This window comes from Mirounga leonina, unplaced genomic scaffold, assembly GCF_011800145.1.
Source record: "Mirounga leonina isolate KUSES-001 unplaced genomic scaffold, KU_Mleo_1.0 Mir_127, whole genome shotgun sequence".
NCBI classification, from domain to species: Eukaryota; Metazoa; Chordata; class Mammalia; order Carnivora; family Phocidae; genus Mirounga; species Mirounga leonina.
In genome coordinates, this window is record NW_023270316.1 from 58,541,748 (window position 1) to 58,567,116 (window position 25,369).

Genomic DNA, 25,369 nt, shown 5'->3' on the forward strand with positions numbered 1-25,369 from the left:
TGAACAGTAGAGTATCATTTAAAAGATGTGTGTTGTCTCTACTTTCTCTTGAGATCCATGATTCATGTAACAAAGATGACTTTTAATGTATACTAGCTAATATGGTATTTTCATCAAGCAGGAATTAATGTGGATTTATCTTTTTACAATAATGTACGTGATATATAATAATCAGCCATTTTTTTTTAGGGAAAAGGAAATGGAGAATTTTGTCAGTGTTATATGGGCTTACAGAAGCAATTTAAAATTACTAAACTGTCACCAGCAATGGGTTGTAAATTTAGACTGTCAGCCAAAAATGAGTATGGCACAAGGTAAGATACATTTTAATGTAAATAATATTTAGTCAGATTCACTTACATAAATTATTCAGGGTCCAAATTATCCACTGAAAAGTCTTCTTTAGTTTATGTTGATATAGTAAAGATGTGTTACTAGCCCAGCAAAAGCTTTAAAAGATGTTAGTTACATAAATTGCAGTTTTAAAAGAATACTAATTCACTTTCAGGTTTCTGATCTGGTTATCATAAAAATATTAACTCCAGGATATATTATTTGGATTATAATTAGTTATCAAAAATTGTCACTTTCAAAAAATGTCATTTATCAAATTGAGTTCTTTAGCTATAAAACCAACTCTTTTTCATTCGTTCTTAAAAACCATTTGTTTCAACAGTGGTTTTAGTGAAGAAGTCTTATATTACACTTCAGGCTGTGCCCCTTCTATGCCAGCAAGTCCTGTATTATCTAAGGCCGGTGTTACTTGGTTATCCTTACAATGGAGTAAGCCCTCAGGAACACCATCAGATGAAGGAATTTCTTACATTTTAGAGATGGAGGAAGAAACTTCAGTAAGTATGAATATGTATTTTAAGTAGAGTGTTTAAAATCTATTTCAGGTAACGTCAATCCTTATAAGTAAATAGTGCCGCAGTAGTTAGATCCTTGCCCAGATCCTTTGAGTCCTTGGTTGGTTATCATTTAGGAGGAATTGGGAGTGAGGAAGAATTCAGTCTTTTATTTTCTTGATGTGTAGGAGGGGGTTTTGTTTTTTATGTGTGTTTACATACATTTGTGCCTAGAAATAGCATAGACTGCATTTTAAATATATATGTTTTAGAGAAAATAGAGGAGAAGATCACCATAGCCTTTTAGCCTAAGCAGCTCTAAAAAATAAGGAAATAATATGTCCATCTTTTCCAGCTTTGTTCATACACTGCTTTTCCAAGCACCACAGAAAGTATGAAGAGCTTCACATGACACTATGTAGTGCTGCCAGAATCAGGTTTTCAGTAGCTTGTCTCCTGTGAGCTAGAACAGAGCTAACATGAATTAGGGTGTCTTCTGTTAGTTCTATATAGTTTCATAGCTTTTCAGAGCTACTTTAAAGCCATTTGAGTTAAAAATAGTATTGGTCTACTCCCAGCTATATATCCAGGAGAATTGAAAACACATGTTCATACAGAAATTTGTACATGAATGTTCATAGCATTATTCATAATAGCCAAAAAGTGGAAACAACCCAAATGTCCATTAATTGATGAATGGATAAACAAAGTGTGATATATCCATACAGTGGAATATCATTGAGCCATATAAAGGAATGGAGTATTGACACATGTAACGACATGAATGAACCTTGAAAACATTATGCTCAGTAAAAGAACCCAGTCACAAAAGACCACATATTATGTAATTCCATTTCTTATGGATATAGGCAAATCCATAGAGACAAAGTATATTAGTGGATGAGAAAAGAGGGGAAGTGACTGCTAACCAAAAAATAAAGTACAGGCTTCATTGTCGAATTAGGAATTCAATGATGGTTGCACAACCTTGTGAATACACTATAAATGACTGAATTTCATACTTTAAAATGGGAATTTTACAGTATGTGAATTATATATCAACTTAAAAAAAAAAAAACATTGGGAAAGTAGTGAGGCATTGTCCCTGGAGCTATAAATAGCAATCCAATATCTAAGTGACATGCCTACCTGCCAGCACAGCCAACCATTTATTTATTTACTTAAGCACAGGGCAAGTTAAATATGTTAAATGGTTATAGTTCTGTTTAGCTCTTGCAACATCTGTCTAGGAAATTCTGTTAGAGATATGCTTACTGATGGTGAAGTTACCATTAACTGACTTTACTGTCAACACAAATATCTTCTCTTCGTTACTGCATTTATGGAGAATGAGTTCTCCATCCCCCTACAAACATTAGCATTTCTGGATCTGCCCATTCAAGATAGAAGTATCAAGGTGAGGATTACACTTAAACGGAGCATTAATCACCTTGTATACAGTAGAAGATGAAAAAGACCTTGGTCTTTTTACATGTTTGTTATTCCCCATATTTCTGCTGTTAGACATCTAAGAAAGCTTATTTTCCCTTTCCAGGGATACGGTTTTAAGCCTAAATATGATGGAGAAGACCTTGCTTACACAGTAAAGAATCTCAGACGTAGTACAAAGTATAAATTTAAGGTAAGCTTTGAAAGCCCTTAAAAGATTTATTTGTTATTCTTGTTGTTCCGGTTGTTTTAAAGCTAAGTACAAACCTTACTCCTTGGTTTTAAATCTAAAATAGTTTTGGCCTTGGGGCGCCTGGGTGGCTCAGTCAGTTGGGCATCCAAATCTTGATTTCAGCTCAGATTATGATAACAGGATTGTGAGACTGAGCCCTGCATCACACTCCTCGCACTGGGTGTGGAGCCTGCTTGGGATTCTCTCTTTCCCTCTGCCTCTCTACACTCACTCTCTCACTCGCTCTCAAAAGTACATAAAAATTAAATAAAAAAAAAAAATACATAAAAATTTTAAAAATTAAATTAAAATAGTTTTGGCCTTTCAGTGAGGATTACTGCTTTACTTTCTTACTATGTAACATTGTCAAACTGTATATATATTTAAATTCAAATCAATTTTAATGTTTTATGGGACTTTTATTTGTATAATGTGAACAAACATCTTCTAAAATGTGGATGTTGTTAAACACATTCAGAATATGCTTTTTCGTCCGTGATACCTGAAAAAGTAATGCTTTTATTTTCTAAGTACATTATATCAAATGGTGCACAATTTCAGTTTGTCTCATTACTGGTAGTCACTTGATGAAGATTATTTCTACCATGTTTCTTCACCGTAAGGTTTTCTTTTTCCCTTTGTAATAAGTATTTTGTAAATACTATGTAAACATCTTGGTTTTTGTCAAACTTTCACCTGTTAGTTTTAACACCCGTTGATAATTCTTGCCTGAGTCAATTATTATTGATTAATAGTTGCCAAGTGGTGATTTTTTTAATATTATCATTCCTTCTACATTTATTAGTTGGCATTATACTATAAAGAAAAGCTTTCTTTTCTCATTTATGTTAGTATGAACTCATGGATTCGTATTTACTGAGTGGGTTATTTTTGTTACTATGATTATCAATTGTGAGACTCAGATTGTTACAGATTTAGGAGCCCCTTCAGGCTGGCTTTCAGATCCTTTTGAAATGTGCCCCCCCATCATTCTTTGAGCCTTTCCTTTCTGGCACATGATATTCAAGTCTCATCTTGTACTTTCCCTTCTTCAGCCTTGGGATTGGTTTATTTCTCAAAGCACTTGGGTCCTTTTAGTGGACAATGGTATTTAGAAGCCAAAATCTGGGAATTAAATATACTTTAATTGCTGTAACAGTTTTGCTACTCCTGGACACCCTTTCAGTGGACAGAGCTATGAACTATATGTATGTATGTATATTATTTATGTGTGCGTACACACACACAGAATTTATATGCACAAATACATTTACATCTGTATTTCTATGTATATATCAATTTTTTTAAACCATGAGTTTACACCACATACCTCCAATTTTAATCCAATACCACAGGTTAATTCTAGTTTTCTCCTTTTTCTCATTTCTAGCTCCCTTTGTCATCAGCAAGAAACTTTGCCCCAGTTATGTTCATTATATTTAGTTTGTGGAACAAATTCCTCCCCTCCCGTAAAGTTCTATTCAGGGAGTTTGAGTTCCTACTAGGCAAATGCTGCCTGCCTCCAGCCAACCCACCTATCCCCTAGCACAGATACTTGCCTTGTTTTACCCACCTCTTGGCCTTTACACTGAATTATTTCAGGTGTAAAGCAGAGAGAGACTACATGTCATTTATTGCTTGCTTGAGGCATGGAGACTATACATATCATTCTTGCTCACTTGAAGCAGTAAGTAGCAAGCTTTGAAAATTCATCTACTATGGAGATTCCTGAAATTCTGTATCTTTCATAGTATAGCCTCCATTCTCAGAGTATTTTAACTCTGACTTGATCAGGGATATACATTGCTAGTTCTTGGAGACAGTGTTTGAATTAGTTAATATACCAGTTAATATAAGCCAGCCTACATTTTTGTGCAGAAGTTTTTCTAAAAATACAACAAAATGCTTATTAGTTGATAAATTCAACATTTGAATTTTCCTGTTAGTGTTTGTTTAATCAAATCATTTCAAATAAATGATAGAAGCCACTGTAAATTGTTTTCACTATTAAAAAGCAAAGATAAATTTTATTCCTTGAGAACCTTAGAAAATTTTTAATAATGAGAAATTTGATTATGGAGAGCATAATAATTATATTTATTATGCTTTGTCTTATATATTAGCTTCATTTTTAAAACTCACGGTAACACTGAGTGATTTTAATTTCCAAATAGAGTTTTCATATTTACAAGATTTATAAAATACCTAAGAGTAAGTACGTTCATTCGGTTTTCCTCTTATGATGATGTTGGATTATATTTTGCTTCAGTAATATTGTTATGATCATTCAGTAATGATTAGAAAATGATTAACATTTTCTAAGGGGAAAATGTTAAGATCTTTATAATTTGGTAAGTTTATTAAAATTCTTAGAATTCTTCTATCATTTAACACCATGGTGTTATTGCCACATAAAGACAAAAATCTTATTTACACATATGGGAGTTAAATTTCTCATGATCCACTATTTTAAAAAATTACAAATTTTTATTTAACATTGTTTCACTGTGGCAGTCACATTCAAATTGCAGGGTATATAATCAGAATCTCCAAGGAGACAATAGGTTTTTACAAAAAGTACCCCCAAGTAACTAGAGAGGGGATAGGAAAATAGTGTCTCTAAACAACCTTGTAACAAATCACTGGCTTATAAGAAGGGATTATATAAAGGCTTATTAAATAATTTTTTTTTTAAGATTTTATTTATTTATTTGACAGAGACACAGCGAAAGAGGGAACACAAGCAGGGGGAATGGGAGAGGGAGAAGCAGGCTTCCCGCTGAGCAGGGAGCCCGATGCGGGACTCGATTGCAAGACCCTGGGATCATGACCTGAGCTGAAGGCAGATGCTTAACGACTGAGCCACCCAGGCGCCCCTAAATAATAAATTTAAATAGTCATAAGAACCCCCAAGTTCTTATCACCAGTAGTTCCCCAAGTGTGATCACCAGACCATTCTATCAGCATTACCTGGGAACTTGTTAGAAATGTAAATTTTCGCAGGGCGCCTGGGTGGCTCAGTCGTTGAGCTTCTGCCTTCGGCTCAGGTCATGATTCCAGGGTCCTGGAATCGAGCCCCACATCGAGCTCCCTGCTCCGCGGGGGGCCTGCTTCTCCCTCTTGCATTCCCCCTGCTTGTGTTCCCTCTCTCGCTGTGTCTTTCTGTCAAATACGTAAATAAAATCTTTAAAAAAAAAAAAAAGAAATGTAAATTTTCTGGGCCCCTCAGTTCTACTGAATCAAAAATTCCAGGATAAGACCTAGCAATCTATGTTTCAGCAGACTCTCCAAGTGAGTCTGAGGCTCGCTGAAATTTGAGAACCACTGATCTAGAGGAGGAAAAAAATATTAGGAAATAGAAAATGATGACTGTGTGAAGTCTTCTAGAGGCTCAGACATTTTGAATCTGCCTTATGCGGGGTGCCAGGTGAGAGGCTTTTGAATTAAATCCTATTGCTGTCTCAGTCTTTCTTTTCTAGTTTGACATTGTAGACTCCTCTTTCAAGCAAACCATATCAGAATAAAGTCTTAACACTAAAGAAATCTTAGAATACTAAGAAAAAGCAGCAAAATATTATAACCCAGAAAGCAATGACTAGATAGTGTATTACAGTTTGTAAAGAAACAATAAGGGTATGATTAACATAAAATTCTAATATGACCAAGTTTACCAAATGCCAAAGTTCTAGTTTCTACACTACAGACAATCCTAGGACACTCAAAATACTAAAAAGTTGGAACAATGAAAAAATTTAAAGGATAAAAGAAAAAGAAAAGCATAAGAAATCAGCCAAAATTCTTAAAATCATTTAAAATTCAGAGTGGTGTTAACAAGCGTACAATGCTGATTCCGTCAAATGGTTCATTGGAAGCTGGGCTAAGACCTGTTGTCCAAATTTAAAATTATAATTATTGTTAATTATAATATTTATTATAATTAAAGGCTTCAGAGGCTAGTGGCCAGTCCCTATGACTCTGGGCCACTAGGAGGCTGATGTCTTATTTCCTAAAGCTCCTAAAAAGTGTTTTTTCAAGCAGCAAGGCTTCTAAAGATCAAGTTCTGAGTACCTTGAGCTGAGAACCCTTAAATACTTCCACTGCGGCTTGTTGCTATTTTTGAGGTCTTTTTACAGGTGGAGAGAAATCAGTCATTTAGTATCTGGATCCATCAACTTCTCTTATCTTCCATCTTTGAAATTCACTTACACACTTATATGTCAGCATCAGTGAAAAAGTACATAAACATATTCCCTTCCTCCTCCTCATCTTGTCCAGTGTCATTTTGTGATGTCTTCCTTTTTCCTTTGCCCTAATCTAAGTGTGCCCAAGTTAGTCCTAAGTTCTTATTATGTCCCATTCTCCTTTGGATACATCATCTCTTTGCCTTCTATCAGGTATCATTTTTGTTTTGAAGAATACTAAATCTCCAAATCTGTTCTGTGCTGTTATCAGTCTGTTCTCTTACCTTCTAATTAGCTTCTAAGTTCTATTTTATACCTAGATTAATCTTTCTGAAATACAGCTTTCCCTCTAAAAAATTTCCTTAGTTTCATGTAAGATTTTTTATATTCTGACACATTTAGTTTTTAAAATGCACTGCCTTTCACTCCTTACTTGAACTGGCTATCTCACCAGGTTGATTATTTTTCCCTGAGCAGAGCTCACTGTTTACTATTCATTTCTGCTCTATACCCAGGGCTTTCTGTTCTCTCTCTTACCCAAGCTTGCCCTTTTACTGCTCTTGCCCATGAAGACCCCCTAACACTTCCAATCGCCTTTTCAAAAAAGGGCCATTTTATGCCTTAGTAATCTTTCTTCTATTGCCTAAATCTTTTGATTAGTATCTTGCCTGTTTTCTGCATAAAGATTCTAAACTTGTTGAAGATAAAGAGTGTACCACATCTGGAGTTCCTAGCACAGTGCTCCCTCTGTGGTGGGGAACTGAATGAATGTTTTTTATTATTTATAAAATTGTGGGGGTGGGGAGATAACCATATGGCTTTATAACCTTTATGGCTAACTGAAGTAAAAGGAGGCAGTGCCAAAATATATAGTCTTAAAAATATAGTTAGTGGATCTTTCTGGCTTTTAGGGAGTCTGTTCTTACTTTAATAAGTTTCTTCTAGTTTTAGGTTTAAGTAAACACTGTGTACCACATTGAGAAGTGTTTTGACCCTCTTTGTAGTCAATTTGTAAAGCAGCAAATAAAATCCATTTTAGTGCATGGGAGGACTGAGGAAGCCTGAGCAAAACTGAACAATTGAACCGAATTTTACTGAGTTTCTCATGGGCAGCATGAGTTATTTGGGGGTAGATATACTTAGATCCTTGTGTATATTATCATGTCATATCATAATGGGCCTTGTCTATGAATCATCCATTCATCCTATAATTATTGAGCATCTATTCTATAATAAAGCGCTGTTCTAAACACTAAGAATACAAGAGTAATCAAAATAACTAATATTCTGGGCGCCTGGGTGGCTCAGTTGGTTAAGCAACTGCCTTCAGCTCAGGTCATGATCCTGGAGTCCCGGGATCGAGTCCCGCATCGGGCTCCCTGCTCAGCGAGGAGCCTGCTTCTCCCTCTGACCCTCCCCCCTCTCATGTACTCTCTCTCATTCTTGCTCTCTCAAATGAATAAATAAATCTTAAAAAAAATAATAATAATATTCTAGTTGAGGGAATAGATAGTAAACAAGCAAATAGCAGATGGTGATAAGTGCTATGTGGATTAATCAAATTAGGGTGAGGTGACAGAATGTCTGGGTAGTCAAGAAGTATTTTTGGATGGCTCAGACGGTTAAACGTCTGCCTTCGGCTCAGGTCATGATCCCAGGGTCCTGGGATCGAGTCCTGCATCGGGCTCCCTGCTAGGCGGGGAGCCTGCTTCTCTCCCTCTGCCTCTGCCTCTCTCTCTCTCTCTGACTTTCATGAATAAAAAAAAAAGAAGTATTTTTGGAAATGACACTTATATCTGAATAACAAGAAGGAGTTAGCATGTCAAGAGCAGAAAGAACATTTTAGGCAGGGGAAATAACTGCTAATGCAAAAGACTGTAAAGTGGAGGTAGTCAGGGGTGAAATCACATAGGGTATCGTAGGCCATAATTTAGATGTTATTTTGAGTAAAATAAGAAGCTGTTGGAAGGTTCTAAGATAAGTAACAAAGTCCCTTTGGCAGTTGTGTAGAAAATGGATAGGGTTGAGAGAAGGAGTGGAAGCTAGGAAACTAGTTAGTAGTATATTATAGTCATTCAGAAAAGATAGAATAAAAGAAGCCTTGACTAACGTGGTAGTAGTAGCAGAAAACAGAAAAGTGGAGGTAGAGTTGACAGGATTTGCTAATAGATTTAAGTTGTAGGTTTAGAGAAGGAAGAATTAAGGATGTTTCTTAGATTTTTGACTTGAGCAACTAGGTAGATGATGGTACTTTTTGCTGATGAGGAAGGGCAAAGATGGAGCAGGTTTAGAAAAGAGAAAATCATATCAAGTTGGATATTTGACTTTAGGAGCTTTAAGTTCAGTAGAAGAGATAAAGTAAAATATATATATTGAATTTCTAAAGTCAAATATAAAAATACTTAGATATGAATTATGTTTATTGCTGTGCAACTTAATAGTTTGAAAAAACAAGCATTAAGTTTCTCACAGGGTCTGTGGGTCAGGAATTCAGGACTGGCTTAGCTGGGTGATTCTCATGCAGGGTTTATGTGAGGTTGCAGTCAAGATGCCACCTAGGGCTACAGTCATCTGAAGGCTTGACTGGGGCTGGAGGATTTGCTTCCAGATTCACTCCAGTGGTTGTCAGCCCTCAGTTCTCTCTATTGGTCAGAAGCTTCAGTTCCTCACCAAATGGGTTTCTCTTTAGGGAAGCTACACACTCTCATTTCTGTTACATTGTATTGGAAGCAAGTTATTAAGAACAATTCAAAGGGAAGAGGAATTTGCCTTTATCTGAATAAAGGAAGTTCAAAGAATTTGTGGACGTCTTTTTAAAACCCAAAGAATGGTAAAAGAATAAATAAATCAAGCCCAAAGCCTATCAAGTATCATCGGGTTATAGCTTACTCCTGTGATGACTCTTGGTTAGTATCAAAATGTTAGACTTAAACTTGTATTCCCAGAACTGACTCTAACAGGGGATTATACCTAAATATTCTTCATATATGCACAGTCCTTGTTGAAGACAAGCAATTCTCACATAAACAAGCCATCACAATCAGAAAACTTACTTTATCATTTGATTGAGCTTATTTATCTCTCATCACTTTGTTCATTAAGTCATTATCATTAGGTGTCAGATACTAATTGTTTTATGTCTTTGGTTATTTTATGCCATAGGTTATTGCTTACAACTCAGAAGGTAAAAGTAATCCAAGTGAAGTAGTAGAATTTACTACATGCCCCGATAAACCAGGAGTACCTGTGAAGCCTTCAGTTAAAGGAAAGATACATTCACACAGTTTTAAAATAACTTGGGGTAAGATATGCATATTTGTACATCATTACTTTTGTATTTGATTAAAATGATTTGAATATTAAGATAATTCTTAGGATAGTTGGGTACATTTGTTAGCTTAAGCAAGTTCAATAGGAAATGTGAGAATCATTCATTGTTTGAGGATCTTTTTTGTGGAAAACTACACTCACACAAATACAGAGTTCATAATTTGATACAGGAAGAACTTGGGATCTGCATTAAGACTATGAGCAGAGGTAGCACTGCATGAAATGAATGATTACTGAAATTATAGCTAAAGTCACCTGGGTTATCCTAGCTCTCATGAGAAATGAAAATCACTTATTCACTTAAAACAAACATTTGTTGAGGTGCCTGGCCAGCTTAGTCAGAAGAGCATGCAACTCTTGATCTCTCGGGTTGTGAATTTGAGCCCCACAATTGAGTGTGGAGATTGCTTAAATAAATAAAACTTGAAAAAAATAAAACACACTTATTGAACACCTGTTTATACACCACTTGAAATGCTAGTATTAATTAAAAAAGCATTGCAGATGATTCTTTTTATTTTTTAAACAATCTTAGGTTTGGTAGTCTGTTTATTAGGATTTCTGTCACTGTTTAATTGTATGTATGTTGCCTAATACCAACTTTTACTTCTTTGGATAGACCCACCAAAAGACAGTGGAGGTGCAGCCATCAATAAGTATGTAGTGGAGATGGCAGAAGGTTCTAATGGTAAGAATAACTATTAAAAATTAATAGATTTAGGGATGCCTGGGTGGCTCAGTTGGTTAAGCATCTGCCTTCAGCTCAGGTCATGATCCCAGGGTCCTGGGATCAAGCCCCACATCGGGCTCCTTGCTCAGCAGGGAACCTGCTTCTCCCTCTCCCTCTGCCTGCCGCTCCCCCTGCTTGTGCTCTCTCTCTCTCTCTCTGACAAATAAATAAAATCTTTAAAAAAAAAAAAAAGAAAGAAATAGATTTATACCAGTCTGCCTCTCTTCTTCATGACTTTACATTTTATATGATCTCTTTTCTTTCACTTTTCATTTTTTCCTTTGTTCATAGCAGTTAGTATTTTGCCTGTTATGATCCACTTTAAGTTATAATCTCTAGAAATATAGTGAATCAAATGTAAGACTGCTGTACACCTATATTGTTAAATTTACATTTACATTTTATTTCCTTTCTCATTTGTTTGCATTGCTCAGTTCCAGTATATCTAAAGTCTTCTGAAGGTTTATTCAGTTAGATTTATAACCAGACGTATCAGAGAAAAAATATCCTGTAAAATTTAACTTACATTATACTAGTTTTATTAATCTCCTCTGCGCCTCGTGAACTTTATTTTTGAATCACACATTTAACAGTCTTTATTTCTATGCAATGACCTGTTTCCTGCAAAATAATAAGAATGTCTTTTAATTAAGGCTAAACTTCCTGTGGTATTGGTTCTTTCTACTCTTTGTGTGTTATAATGTTATTACTGGACCAGTAAACACATTTAAAATGCTTAATTAAAAGCAAATTATGAACGTAAGCCAAAGTTTGTACAGAGTTACAGAGATATTTCATTTCAACAAAGCCATGCAGATTTGTCTAGGAAGCTGTAACATAAAGAAAATTAGATCATCTCCAGGAAACTCGAAGCAAGCTTAAATTGTTTCTGACAAATTACATAACCACTTAGTGAAGCTAGGATACCTGCCGTGTCCATGATACCAGAACGTTAAACATTACCTTGTAACTGATTGAACATGAACATAATTCTTCACCTTAACAGGAAACAAATGGGATATGATATACAGTGGAGCTGCTAGAGAACATCTTTGTGATCGACTGAATCCAGGTTGTTTCTACCGTTTACGAGTTTACTGCATCAGTGATGGAGGACAGAGTGCGGTAATACTTACATGTAGATTTTTTCAAGTTTGGGTCTATTAAGATGGGATCACCAGATGCCACCTCAAAATTTGAAATGTATCCAAAGTAATTTCTGTAACCCAGGTGATTAATTTTATAGTGACCAGAATTTTTCAAATAGTACTTGGTTGAAAGTCCGTATTCAGAGAATATGTATCGTCTGGTTGGTGTTTAGCTTTGGAAAAACAAATACGCAAAAATGTTGTGGGAAAATTTATAAAGATAAATTTTACGATGATGTTCAATAACCATACTTAACAGAAATAGAAATAATTGTAGACTGACTGCTTCATAAATTATGTGTATCAGGACAATCCATAAAATATCATTTACTGTTTAAACACAGATTCTAATATTTACTTATTGCAGAAAAGTTGGTAGTTACTCTTAGATATCCACTAACCAAAATGGACTTAGTGTGCCATTGATTATATATGAAATATATGTAATGTTCTGGAGAGGTATATTTTTTAATAGGAGTGATTTTTTTTTTTTAATGAATTTAACCAAGAATGGGTTCATGGAGCATTAAGAACTGTTACTATTTTTCAAATGGAATTTAATGCAATAAAGGTACCTTCATTTTTTTGAAGGTACCTTTTTAAAAATGAATTTATAAGTATTGTGTTGAAAATTTGAGTATTATGAAACAGAGTGCATGTCCTGCCCACAGGCTTGGGATCCAGTTGCTTCATTTTATTTAATAAAATCTTCCCGGATTAAAAAAAGCATCCCACTGAAAAATGAAGGGGGGGCAATCAGAGTGGGAGACGAACCATGAGAGACTACGGACTCTGAGAACCAAACAGGGTTCTAGAGGGGAGGGGTGTGGGGGGATGGGTTAGCCTGGTGATGGGTATTAAAGAGGGCATGTACTGAATGGAGCACTGGGTGTTATATGCAAACAATGAATCATGGAACACTACATCAAAAACTAATGATATAATGTATGGTGATTAACATAACATAATCAAAAAAGCATCCACTGCCCCCCAGAAAAGCCTCTAATTTTCTAATTCAGCATTATAGCATTCTGTATAGGATACCTTTCTGAATAAGGTGATCAAATATTTTATTTATGCTTGGAAAGAAAATTAATACAGTGCAGATAAGGAATATGGCACTGTGTGTCAGTATTTTTAAGAGAAGTCTTTTAAAATAAAACTTAATATATATTTTTTAAATAGCATAAAAACTAAAATAGTACCAAATACTTGGAAAAGCTTACCTGATTTTTGAATTATTTTTAGGAGGAAAGGAAAGATTATATATACATATTAGTATTTAGGTTGAAAATACAGTATACAGTAAAGTAACTAAAATAATCTAAACCTACTGAAAACATGGCAAACAGTGTTTACAGAATGTTAAAACATCCTTAGAAGAGATTTGTGGACCCATTTGGAAAGGATCAAAAATAATGTCCATTAGGATGTCTTGAAGGTTGTTTTGTTGTTGTTGTTGTTAACTGTAGAAAGAAAAAAGGAAGAGTTTTGGGGTTTTTTTTTCTGGTAACTTTCTTCGTGTATAATAGTCACATAGTATGTGTCTTTGTTTCTATAAAATTAGAGTTTTAATTTAATTGGGCTTTTTATTTTATTTAGAACTTAATTTCTTTTCAGTTGAAAGTCAAGTAGAATTTCAAATTATTGGTGCAGTCTTTGTGTTCATTTTATTTTCCTTTAACAAAAACAGTCTGATTATTTGGTTGGGGCATTTTGTTTTGTTACTGCTTTTGTTTTGGCAGGTATCTGAATCTTTACTTGTGCAGACTCCAGCTGTGCCTCCTGGCCCATGCCTCCCTCCCAGATTACAGGGTAGACCCAAAGCAAAAGAAATACAGTTACGATGGGGTAATTTCCATTTTGGTAATAAATTTTAATTAAGTTAGTACTAAATACATCCCTTTTGTTAAACTACATAAATCTTTCCACCTTTAGGACCCCCTCTGGTCGATGGTGGATCACCCATTTTCTGTTATGGTGTGGAAATGTCTCCTGTAGAAAAAGATGAACCGAGAGAAGTTTACCAAGGTTCTGAAGTAGAATGTACAGTGAGCAGCCTTCTTCCTGGAAAGACTTACAGCTTCAGACTGCACGCAGCTAACAAAATGGGGGTAGGAAGACTCTGCTGACTGAGTTATAATCACAGTGGTATTTCATAAGTTAGCCATTTTACTTTCAACATGTGATTCCAAAGTTTACAGTTGTTTTTTGTTTTGGTTTTTTTGAGTTTTTTAAGATTTATTTATTTATTTATTTTAGAGAGAGAGAGCATGCGCGGGGGAAGGGACAGAGGGAGAGAGAGAGGGGGGGGGGAGGGCAGAGGGAGAAGGACAAGCAGAGCATGCTGAGCACGGAGCTCGATCCCAGGACCCTGAGATCATGACCTGAGCTGAAATCAACTGAGCCACCTAGGTGCCCCCAAATTTTACAGTTTTCAGGAAGCCTGTATCAATAAGAGAGAGGTCAGTGTATACGATAACTTAATTGTTCTAGAATCTCAATATTTTCAAGCCCCACTTATAATTTGTGACACTCTGGGCTTCAGCTGGGCTGAAGTTTGCCTTTCAGGTGGTGCTGGTAGGTTTTACTTAGTAAGTTTGAGTAGAAATAAGACTATAAGATGAAATACTTAGACTAATCGAGTTTTTTTAAGACTGGTTATATGCAGCATTTACTTTCAGTTGGCTACTAATTGTAATTCGTTATTTCCTAAGGAAAAAAAGTTATTATTTTAAGCATTTCTGGCTTTATGAGACTTTTTAAAAAGTATCATCTGTGGGGGCGCCTGGGTGGCTCAGTCGTTAAGCATCTGCCTTTGGCGCTCAGGTCATGATCCCAGGGTCCTGGGATCAAGCCCCGCATCAGGCTCCCCGCTCAGCGGGAAGCCTGCTTCTCCCTCTCCCACTCCCTCTGCTTGTGTTCCCTCTCTCACTGTGTCTCTCTTTGTCAAATAAATAGATAAAATCTTTTAAAAAATAAATAAATAAACAAAAAAAACAATATTATCTATGTATCTGTACAAGTCCATAAAATAGACAAAATAGGTGATATCTCCATTTTACAGCTGAGGAGGCTAGGGCTCAGAAAAGCTAAATATCTTGCCCACAGTCACACAAGTAAGAAGTGACAGAGATAAGCTACAGACTCAGGGCTGTCAGACTCCAGAGCCAAAGCCCTTTCCACTCAACCAGGACATATCTCATCTCTGCATTAAAGCAGGTTCTCTAAGGACAAAGGAGTAGTTTCTTGCCTCAATTGAGTAACATTCTGTTTCCTTATTCTATAATTACAGTTTCACAAAATTAAACTGACAAGTCTCTCCTCTCCCATTATTTCATATTTTAGTGAACCGTACTATATTTTAGTCCCATTCTCCAACTGAGTTCAGTATCTGTATCTGTAAACTTATTTTGAAATTTCTTATGTCAATACTTTGTTGGCATTTCTAACATAAGTCATTGTTTCCTGTCTGAAGTCATTATCTTGTCAGCCCCACAAGGCTTCAGTACACTGGGATAGCATCTTTATTTTTTTTTTTAAGATTTTTTATTTTATTTATTTATTTGAGAGAGAGAGTGAGAGAGCACAAGAGGGGATAGGGTCAGAGGGAGAAACAGACTCCCCGCCGAGCAGGGAGCCCGATGTGGGACTCGATCCCGGGATGACAGGATCATGACCTGAGCCAAAGGCAGTTTCCCAACCAACTCAGCCACCCAGGCACCCTGGTATAGCATCTTTAATACTAGTGTTCTTAATTTGTATTTTCAGGATTCTGATCGTTTGTCAAAATCGTCTTAAGTAAATATTTGGTTTCTGCATTTCCAGAGAATATACATTTTAGACTCTTTTTAAAACCATTCTAAATTTTGGGGCACCCTGGGTAGTTCAGTTGGTTAAGCATCTGCCTTCAGCTCAGGTCTTGATCCTGGGATTGAGTCCCGCATCAGGCTCCCTGCTCAGCAGAGAGCCTGCTTCCTCCTCTCCCTCTGCTGTTCCCCCTCCTGTGCTCAGTCATGCACACGCGAATGCTCTCTCTCAAATAAATAAATAAAATCTTAAAAAAAAAAAGTTACTCTAAATTTTAAGATATAGTTTATGCTACCATCTCCCATACCTCGCATACCTTTAGTTGTCTTCACTCCTTATATAATTTCTTCTGACTTACTCCACATACCTAATTCCCTAATACCCTGCCCTTCTTACAGGAACAGTTCATGAAGGAAAAAGGTGCAGGAGAAGAAAACACAGTAAATAATTAAAACTTAAAAATAACCCACAGTGACTTCCATGACCATTAAATCTTTTTACTTTCTGTGAATGATTTTAGAATTATATCATGACCAGTTAGTCTTGAAGAAGAGTGATAATACACTTATTTATTATGTGAATTTATGAATATTTATGGAGAGCTGTGCAATCAGTGGGTGAAAAATGAAAATACTGGCTATATTTGTTTTTCTAGTTTGGACCATTTTCAGAAAGATGTGATATTACTACAGCCCCTGGACCACCAGATCAATGCAAGCCTCCTCAAGTTACATGCAGATCTGCAACTTGCGCACAAGTAAATTGGGAGGTATTGTAATTCCCATTGACTTACTTTAAATGATTAGAATAGTTCATATAAAATAATAAAGATACTCTTCATTTCACTTCCTAAATTATGCAAACAGTAAATCCTAGTGAAATTCATGTGGTAAAAAGTGAATTTTTTTCTCTTCAAAGCATTTAAGTAAGGTATATTTGCATCACAAGTGTTTAGTTTCTTGTTCATGATGTGCTTTGTATTTTTTTCAAAGGCTTTGTCTCATTACTGAGATATTTAGCCCCTGGTGAGTTTAATGTTCAGAATAAACATTCGTAGAAATCAGTATAATACTATTTCTCTTATACTTATTATCTCCTCTGTGTTTATTGTGTATAGTAATAATCAGTAATGATAATTACATTTTCAGTTTCCTTTGAAATTTAACAAAGAAAATGTCCTTACATGATTTAACATTTATATTACTTAACAGAATTATTTTGAAGTATATTTACCTCAAAATTCTCTTTCTGAAGTGATTCAGTCATATTTTTATTGAAAACAAAGTATTTTTTGACCAATCTTACATTCAGGTGACCTTAATGAATAAAAATATAATATTGAACAGTTTTAATTCTACTTAAACATTTTAAAGAAATTCAAAAGCAGTTCAGTTTTTGATATGCTCAGGTAAAGAAAGATTTTGCCCAAAAACCATTTATCAATGTCAAGACTGAAGACCTTTTCCCTTTCTTAATTTAAAGGTCCCATTGAGTAATGGAACTGATGTCACTGAATATCGATTGGAGTGGGGAGGCGTGGAAGGAAGTATGCAGATGTGTTACTGTGGGCCTGGTCTCAGTTATGAATTAAAAGGACTTTCACCAGCAACTACCTATTATTGCAGAGTCCAGGTAAAGGTGGTCAGGGCCTTGCTACTCTAGCCAGAGTTTTGTGTTCTATGAGCATTTTGTTGGTCATGTTTTTGTTAACTTATGGGCTCTGTTAATTGTAGGCTCTGAGTATTGTGGGCGCAGGTCCTTTCAGTGAAGTAGTAGCCTGTATGACCCCACCATCAGTTCCTGCTATTGTGACTTGTCTTCAAGAACTAAATGATGATGAGATAGAAAATCCCCTTTATTCACCTTCTACATGCCTTGCAATAACCTGGGAAAAGCCTTGTGACCATGGTTCGGAAATCCTTGCCTACAGCATAGACTTGGGAGATAAACAGCCCTTGGCAGTGGGAAAGGTTACAAGCTATATTATAGACAATTTGCAACCAGATACAACATACAGGTACACTCTACAAACTATGTTAATTTTTGCCTAAACCAGAGAGAAACTTTAAGTAGAATAATCATAACTGGATTTTTTTTTTCTTAATGTGGCACTTAGAATACGAATTCAAGCCTTGAATAGCCTTGGAGCTGGTCCTTTCAGCCACATGATAAAATTAAAAACTAAGCCCCTCCCTCCTGATCCACCTCGTCTGGAATGTGTTGCCTTCAGCCACCAGAACCTTAAGCTGAAATGGGGAGAAGGAACCCCAAAAACACTGTCAACAGATTCTATTCAGTACCACCTTCAGATGGAGGATAAGAACGGAAGGTAGGTGTTCTTAATTGCTTCTTTATATAGTTTCTTAGATCTTAAGTATATAAATTTTAATAAACAGAAGTAAATAAGCTTTCAAAAACAAGGTTAGAATTCTGATAAGAAATAATTTTAAATGTGCTATTTTCAAAACACCAGAAGATATAGTGACGATTTCCTGTTTATAACTTGTGAGTGGGATGTCAAGAGAAAAATTAAATGGGCTATTCTTTGGCTCTCTTCTCTTAACCCATTTACTTTCTTCATGCTTATAGTAAAAACACAATCTTTGCTACAACAAAGTTCTTCAACCCTTACTTCCAGCAGAGGCAGTTTTGTCAGTAAATGATTAATTGGCTTAAGGCCTCTGAGATCCTTGAGGGTAGGGATTATGTCTCACTTTCCTCCACACCCCTATCACAGGGCTTGCGCGCTAAGTAAAATACAGTTCAGTTCCTCACTGTCAGATCTTGGTTAGTCTCTGATTATTAGCCAGTCCCCTTGCTATTCAGGTTCTTGTCTTTGCTGCTATCTTTTACATTTTCATTACATCCATGCCATATATTATCCCACTAAATCATTTTTAATTATAAATCAAAATATGTGTAATATAAATTATTCAAATGCAAATCTGAGGCTGTTTATTGACATTATATCCCATGTAAACAATGCCATATACCCTCCACAGGTGTTACTCTTCTAATATTTTAAGAATCCGAATTTTACTTTTCTACTTTTCATTCAGCTTGTACGAAACAATTTGTATATCTCATGGATTCAGAATGCTAGTAGCAGTTTTTCCCAAGGTTTTCCGACTTTGTTTTTTGTGTTGTGTTTGCATCTTAGCCAATTATTCAATAATGGAATATTCATGGTACTTGTACATAAGTACTCTCAGAAATACACATTTATAAAAACATATGGAATTAAACATACTGTATCACCGGTAAAAGCATTATGCAGAACAAACAATATTGATCATTTTCTGAAATCTGTGCCTTTATGAGTATTAGGCTTTATTTTTGGCAGAATTTTATGTTCACTTTGTAAAGCCTTATCTCTAGAAGGAGGTTCTTTGCCTTGCTACAGGTTTTTGGTATAGCCATTTATCTTTAATACATGTTATCATTGAGTGAATTAATTCTGTAAGTTATTTTCATCCCCTTTGTAGCATTTACATTTGGGGTAATGCAAGAAGGTTTACTGGAAATGGGTCTAATTCATGTTTGATTGAAATGTAATAGAATAAAGATTCCATTTAATATAGATTATATTAGTAGGCTAGAACATTAAGTTTAATTAATATTTAGCTATCATCTAGAGAATTGTAAGGTACTGGCTGTGGAAAATAAAGAAATTAAAACTTTCTATGATATTGTAAGTTTACTGTCTAAATTTAATAAATCAGTGTAATAATACCTTTAGTTATACTCTTTCCCTTTGATTTTTCACAACTGTTTTCATTTGCTGTGGGATAGTGTCTGAATGCTATTTCAGGTCTTTGCTGACTGCAGATTTTGTCATTGTTCAGCTTTTTCAATAGTGGTTGAAACTCTTTTGTTCCCTATCCTTTAAAAAAAAAAATGGGGAGATTAAAAAGGCAAGGCTTATCTAATTACTGCTTCTTGGAAATATTGTTACTTCAGGTCATTAACTATTTTTTCATTTTTAACCTTAGTACAGTTTTCAGACTATTAGAACTATGTGAGCATTCATTCCATTACTCATTCCCCAATTTCCAAAAAATTTAAAATAGCCAATCAAAAGTATTGGGGAACATTGAACTAACTTATGGATGACATATATGATATCAAACTTTCATCGAACAGTTCAGGTGGATAATTTATGGCAAATTACACATTCTTTCATACTGCTATGTAAATCTCTAGGAAGACATCACCAAATCAGCTAAAACTATGCCTGGAAATTGAGGGTTCTCTTTTTTTTATATAATAAATTGTATGCCTAAGACGCTGATGAAAATTATGGTATTCTGAGTATCTTTAAAAATGTATGGAGTGGAGGGGGATGGGAGAGATGGGGTGGCCGGGTGATGGACATTGGGGCAGGGTATGTACTATGGTGAGCACCGTGAATTGTTTAAGTCTGATGAATCACAGACCTCTACCCCTGAAACAAATACATTACATGTTAATAAAAAAAAAATGTATGGACATTAAATGATAGCAATCAGAAACAAAGCTGTACCAGAAACCTGAAAAGTTACTATGATTGGACATAAAATTTAGCAATAATTTTTTAGGAAGCCATGTCAAATTAGGAAATTTACCAATCCTGTGATTTTCATCATCTGATGAAAAAAATAAAGACTTATTTGGAGTGACAAAGCATTCCTGGCATTAAATTCTAAGAGTAACTTATATTTCTAAATAATGTCCCAACTGTACTTTTTTAATAGTTTTTAAATATTTTTCATAAAGTATTCAAGGTTTATTTTTAATAAGGATCATTTCCATTTTAGGTTTGTATCCTTATACAGAGGTCCATGTCATACATACAAAGTACAAAGACTTAATGAGTCAACATCCTATAAATTCTGTATTCAAGCTTGTAATGAATCAGGAGAAGGTCCTCTTTCCCAAGAATATATTTTTACTACTCCAAAATCTGTCCCAGCTGCCTTGAAAGGTAAGTTATACATCCTTAAGTTATTTTCTTTAATAATAAATTTTAAATGCATCTTCACAAATAGCTTTATGTGCTGTTATTACAATTTATCATCCAGTATGTGTCCAACATTTAAGTTATAAAAAAGAAATTATATAGACAAGCCCACCTATTGAGAGTTTCACTCAATAATAAAAGCTGTTTTATCTAGCACATTGATACTCAGACAAGTACTGGATTTTGTCAATAATCTAACATAAAAATACTAAATTGAATAGATAATGCTGGTTTTCTTATAGGGTCATTTGCTGTTTCTGCTATTGTTACTTAAAGAAAAAAAATCACAAACTTGAATTGTTTTGAGTTGTTAATATTTCATTCATTTGGATTTCAGGGAGAACGCCGGGTTGCCTGTTAAGGAAAACATAAATACATTCTTAGTTAACTTGAATTTTTTAATCAAATTTGTATACACATTCACACATTTCTATATACAGATATCTTTAAAATTAATTTTAGGGGGGTTCTTATTTTAAAATGACCCTGGCAGGGATTGCACTTTGTATATTTAGCCAAAATCACTAACATTCCTCACACTGAGGACAAATCACAGAGACTTCTAGTACAATGTCCTGGATCGTGTACTTGAATGTGTCATTTGTTAAGCAGATCCACAGTTAGCAGGACTGTTCTTGAATATCTTTCTAATAATGTTGATGGAGTTTTACTGAGTCCTTTTTCTGTTCTGTCATCCAGTTTAATGTTTCTTAGCCTTATGAATATTGCTGATTTTAACCCTTCGTTCCCTACCATTGAGTGAAGCAGTTTTATATCAAGCAACGAGGGGTATTTTTCAACTTATTTTTCCATTTAGGAGATTTCTTAAATTACAAATTTTCATATTCTAGGTATGCTCTTAGAAGCACCATTAATGTTTTAGAATTGACATAACCCCCCTACTGGCTTTTTAACTCAATGAAAACAGTGCTTACCTTGACAGATCTTTTAGTCTATCTGGCCATTGTAGCACCTATAGATTATATGGCCTGGAGATAATAAGAGTGAACCATTAACCATGTCTCTCCAAATTTCAAAAATTCAGGTATATAACTGAGTTTTAAAGGTTTGTTGATTTTGATTAAAACAAGTGTCTGTGTGATGTGCCAAGTTAAAAATCAAGTAGAGCAGATTTTATTTGTATTTGTTCTCTACAGCCCCCAAAATAGAGAAAATAAATGATCACATTTGTGAAATTACATGGGAATGTTTACAGCCAATGAAAGGTGATCCAGTTATTTACAGTCTTCAAGTTATGTTGGGAAAAGATTCAGAATTTAAACAGGTATGTACAAAGATGTAATTCTGTGGATACTTATTTTTATCTTTCTCATTTTTATGTACTTGCAATGCAAGATTTGACTATCTTTATATTCCTAATTCAAAAACATTTATTTAGTACTTACCGTGTTCCAAAGATTAGTAACTACACAGTATCTCAGGATTCAAAATCTTTTAAGTCCGAACTATATATTTAACAGATTATTCATTCATTTGACAAGAATTTATTAAACTATGTGCTAGGCACTCAGGATATATAACACTGAACAAAAAGTTCTTGCCTCTATGGCACTTATATTCAGTAGAAAAAGACACTAAAAGCAAATACATTTGTATATCATATGATAGTGATAAGTATAAGTGGAGAATAAGTAAAACTGTGTAAAAAGAATAGGCAGTCTTGGGAGGAGAGACAGCTAGTGCTATTTCATACAGGGCAGTCAGGTAACAATAGAGACCCAAAGGAGGTGAATATGGGGAGAACAGTGTGCCAGGAAGAGGAAGTAGTAGGTACAGAGGCCCTGAGGTAGGAGCATGAGTGTTAAATTTAATGAACAACAAGGAGGCCAATATGGGGTTATGTGAGCAATGGGAAAAATAGTAGATAAAGTCAAGTAGTTAATGGTAAAGAGGATCTATGAGTGGTATGAAGGTCATGTAGGGCATTATAGGCTACACTGTGACTTTTTTACTCCACGTAAAATGAGAAACCAGTAGCGGATTTTGACCAGAGTAGTCACAAGATCAGACACAAGGTCATTTTGGCTAGAATGGGACACAGGTAGAAGCAGAGAACATTAAGGAGGCTTTCACAATAACAGTAATGATCATAATTATAATGTAGTGTTGTAAATATGGTAATAGTCCTTATGGAAGCCTAGCAGAAGTGTCACCTACCTGGCTGAAGAATTTCAGAGATGGCTTTCTGGTGGAGGGTGAATAGCAGTGAGATCAAGTGGGGAGCTACCAGTGTTCACTGAATCTTTTATAAAGTTGTTTTTATGCAACTCAGAAGCCTAATTTCTATAAGCATTTCATCTGATTCTCCCTTTCTTCTGTCACCCTTCTTGATTTTGAATGCTTTTAAGCTGGGTTTTCATTTGTGCATCTTGTATTTTCTTTTCCCACTAGGAGCTCAGTCATTCACCTGTTTTATTTCAGTCTCATGCTATTATAGCTATTAATAATAGATTTTTCAATACAGATATAATTTTTTCTTTCAAGTTTTGTTAAGTATGGAAGTGTTATTTCTTCTTCTTTTTTTTCTTTTTTTTTTTAAGATTTTATTTATTTGTCAGAGAGCACAAGCAGGGGGAGCGGCAGGCAGAGGGAGAAGCAGGCTCCCTGCCGAGCAAGGAGCCCAATGTGGAACTTGATCCCAGGACTCTGGGATCATGACCTGAGCCAAAGGCAAACACTTAACCAACTGAGCCACCCAGGCGTCCCTGGAAGTGTTATTTCTTAAGTGAAATTACAAAAGGCTCCAAAGAGTCAGATTAAATTTGGCATGTGATTGTTTTTCTTTATTAAGCCATTTGCAAATTGACATGATAATCAGATTTGAATATAATTTACAGATAAGCAGGTTTCCTTCCAAGGAGGAAGCAAAATTAATATTAAAAAAAAATGTAATTGCATTACATGTTTAAAGGAAATAGGGGCCCCACATTTGAGTAGTGTATGAATTTTAATAAACATATCACTACATGAAACAGCAATGCTAATTCTAATTTATAAAACCTAAACGCTAAATTAACCCTGTCGTCACTTTCACTTACTTAAGATTGTAAGCATGCCGTAAAACTTAAAATACTAATTTCCTTAGAACCTCGTAGTATATTTGCTCATCTAAATCTCTTAAATGTTTATAATTTTACAATTTATTGGCAAGTTATACTCCAAAAGTTTGAAGGTTGTTTTTTTAAGTGTTCAGTTTCATTCATGGAATTTAATATTTTACTTAAGATTTATTTAATACTCAGCACACATGTATTAAATACCATGTATAAAGAATTATGGGGGGGCTAAAATATTAATAGGTTACTGTTCTGATTTCAAAAAGTTGTTCAGAATTTAACAAGCAGAAATTTTATAATCGTGACATTTTATATAGCCAAACAAAAGATCATAAAAAGATAAAACCATACTTTATAAAAAAGAATGATTTATTCCAGCTGGACTTTGGAATGTTTTCTAAAAGGAGTGCCATTTAAGTGAGGGCTGGAGGAGGGGGACATGGTGGCACTGGTGAGCTGAGAAGGAGCCAGGAGCTCTGAAGTGTGACTGGAGTAAGACTCAAGAATGAAGTGTGTAGTTAAGGAAGCCGGGTCCTGTAGGTCTGTATTCCATAGCAGTAGGAATGGCTGATGTTTTTAAGAAGGGATTATTACTTATAAGTTGGTGGTTGAGTTTCGTTTCCTATAAAAACCTGTCTAACCTATAATGTTGCTGGGATTAGGGATCTGGAAACAAATTCCCCTGGCAGCAACAAGTACTCATGACCCTGGGCCAAACTTAGAGGGACATAGAAGGGAAAAGTAGAAACAAATGGATTTCTTTGTATTCTTCCCTTTCTTCGTCCCTTTTTGATCAGCTTTGAGAAAACTCTTAGCTGCCTTCTCACTGCCCCGTGCCCCGTTCTGTAGCACATCACCTAAAATTGCCTGCATTCTCTAAAATCACACTCTTCCTCTGACTCTTGCCTCCCTGTCTGACACATCGTAGCTCCCATATACAAAGTATAGCTGACCTTATTGGCATTAAGAGAAAGACTAATTTGCATGGGAAAATTCATACCAAGGTAAGTGTCTTCTGGTTCTGTAATCCCCTCGGGGAAGTGTATACATTTTTAAAAGCAAGTGCTTTTTTACCAAAATGGCATTTCAAGTAGTATAACAAGGTAAAATAAAAATATTGGGGGACAGTAAAGTCATTTTCAAAGCTGATCCCATCTGGGAGTCTGTACCTAAGGCACTTCTGTGTCACAGCTCCTTATGTTGTAAGTACCATAAAAACCAACTCAGACTAGCACAATTAAGTGTAAATCCTCTTAGGGAGAAGCCTGAAGGTAGGCAGGCTTCAGGAGGCTTGATTCAGAAGCTCAGTGAAGTCATCAGGGGCATGGTTTTTCTCAACAGTCTTCAGTGACTGCCCTTAGCTGTGAGGAACTTACTTTCACTCATTCACATTCAGGGAAGACAAAGCACTTAGATTGCAAAGCCATCCCTGAACCAATGACTATTTCAGGATTTAGAGGCCTCCTCTGCAGTTAATAATGAGGTAAGCTTCTCCAAGTACAAGGATTGGGTAAGGGAGAGTTTGATACCCCATCAAAAATCAGTACTGTTGGCAGTGTCAGAGA

At 35.3% G+C, this 25,369-nt stretch overlaps 1 protein-coding gene across 4 annotated transcripts in view; it reads left to right on the forward strand.

Annotated features, from left to right (window-relative positions):
- The window catches only part of FNDC3A (fibronectin type III domain containing 3A), a 158,333-nt gene that overhangs the window by 126,395 nt on the left and 6,569 nt on the right, over nt 1-25,369 (forward strand). For all 4 annotated transcript variants that reach the window (XM_035003413.1, XM_035003411.1, XM_035003412.1 and 1 more), the window contains 14 exons: nt 190-314; nt 677-851; nt 2,404-2,490; nt 9,873-10,011; nt 10,660-10,728; nt 11,777-11,895; nt 13,664-13,769; nt 13,857-14,032; nt 16,384-16,497; nt 17,211-17,360; nt 17,462-17,745; nt 17,845-18,057; nt 20,525-20,691; nt 21,885-22,012. In XM_035003413.1, coding sequence (XP_034859304.1) covers nt 190-314; nt 677-851; nt 2,404-2,490; nt 9,873-10,011; nt 10,660-10,728; nt 11,777-11,895; nt 13,664-13,769; nt 13,857-14,032; nt 16,384-16,497; nt 17,211-17,360; nt 17,462-17,745; nt 17,845-18,057; nt 20,525-20,691; nt 21,885-22,012 — 2,052 coding nt within the window. The remainder of the gene's footprint in view (nt 1-189; nt 315-676; nt 852-2,403; nt 2,491-9,872; nt 10,012-10,659; nt 10,729-11,776; nt 11,896-13,663; nt 13,770-13,856; nt 14,033-16,383; nt 16,498-17,210; nt 17,361-17,461; nt 17,746-17,844; nt 18,058-20,524; nt 20,692-21,884; nt 22,013-25,369) is intronic.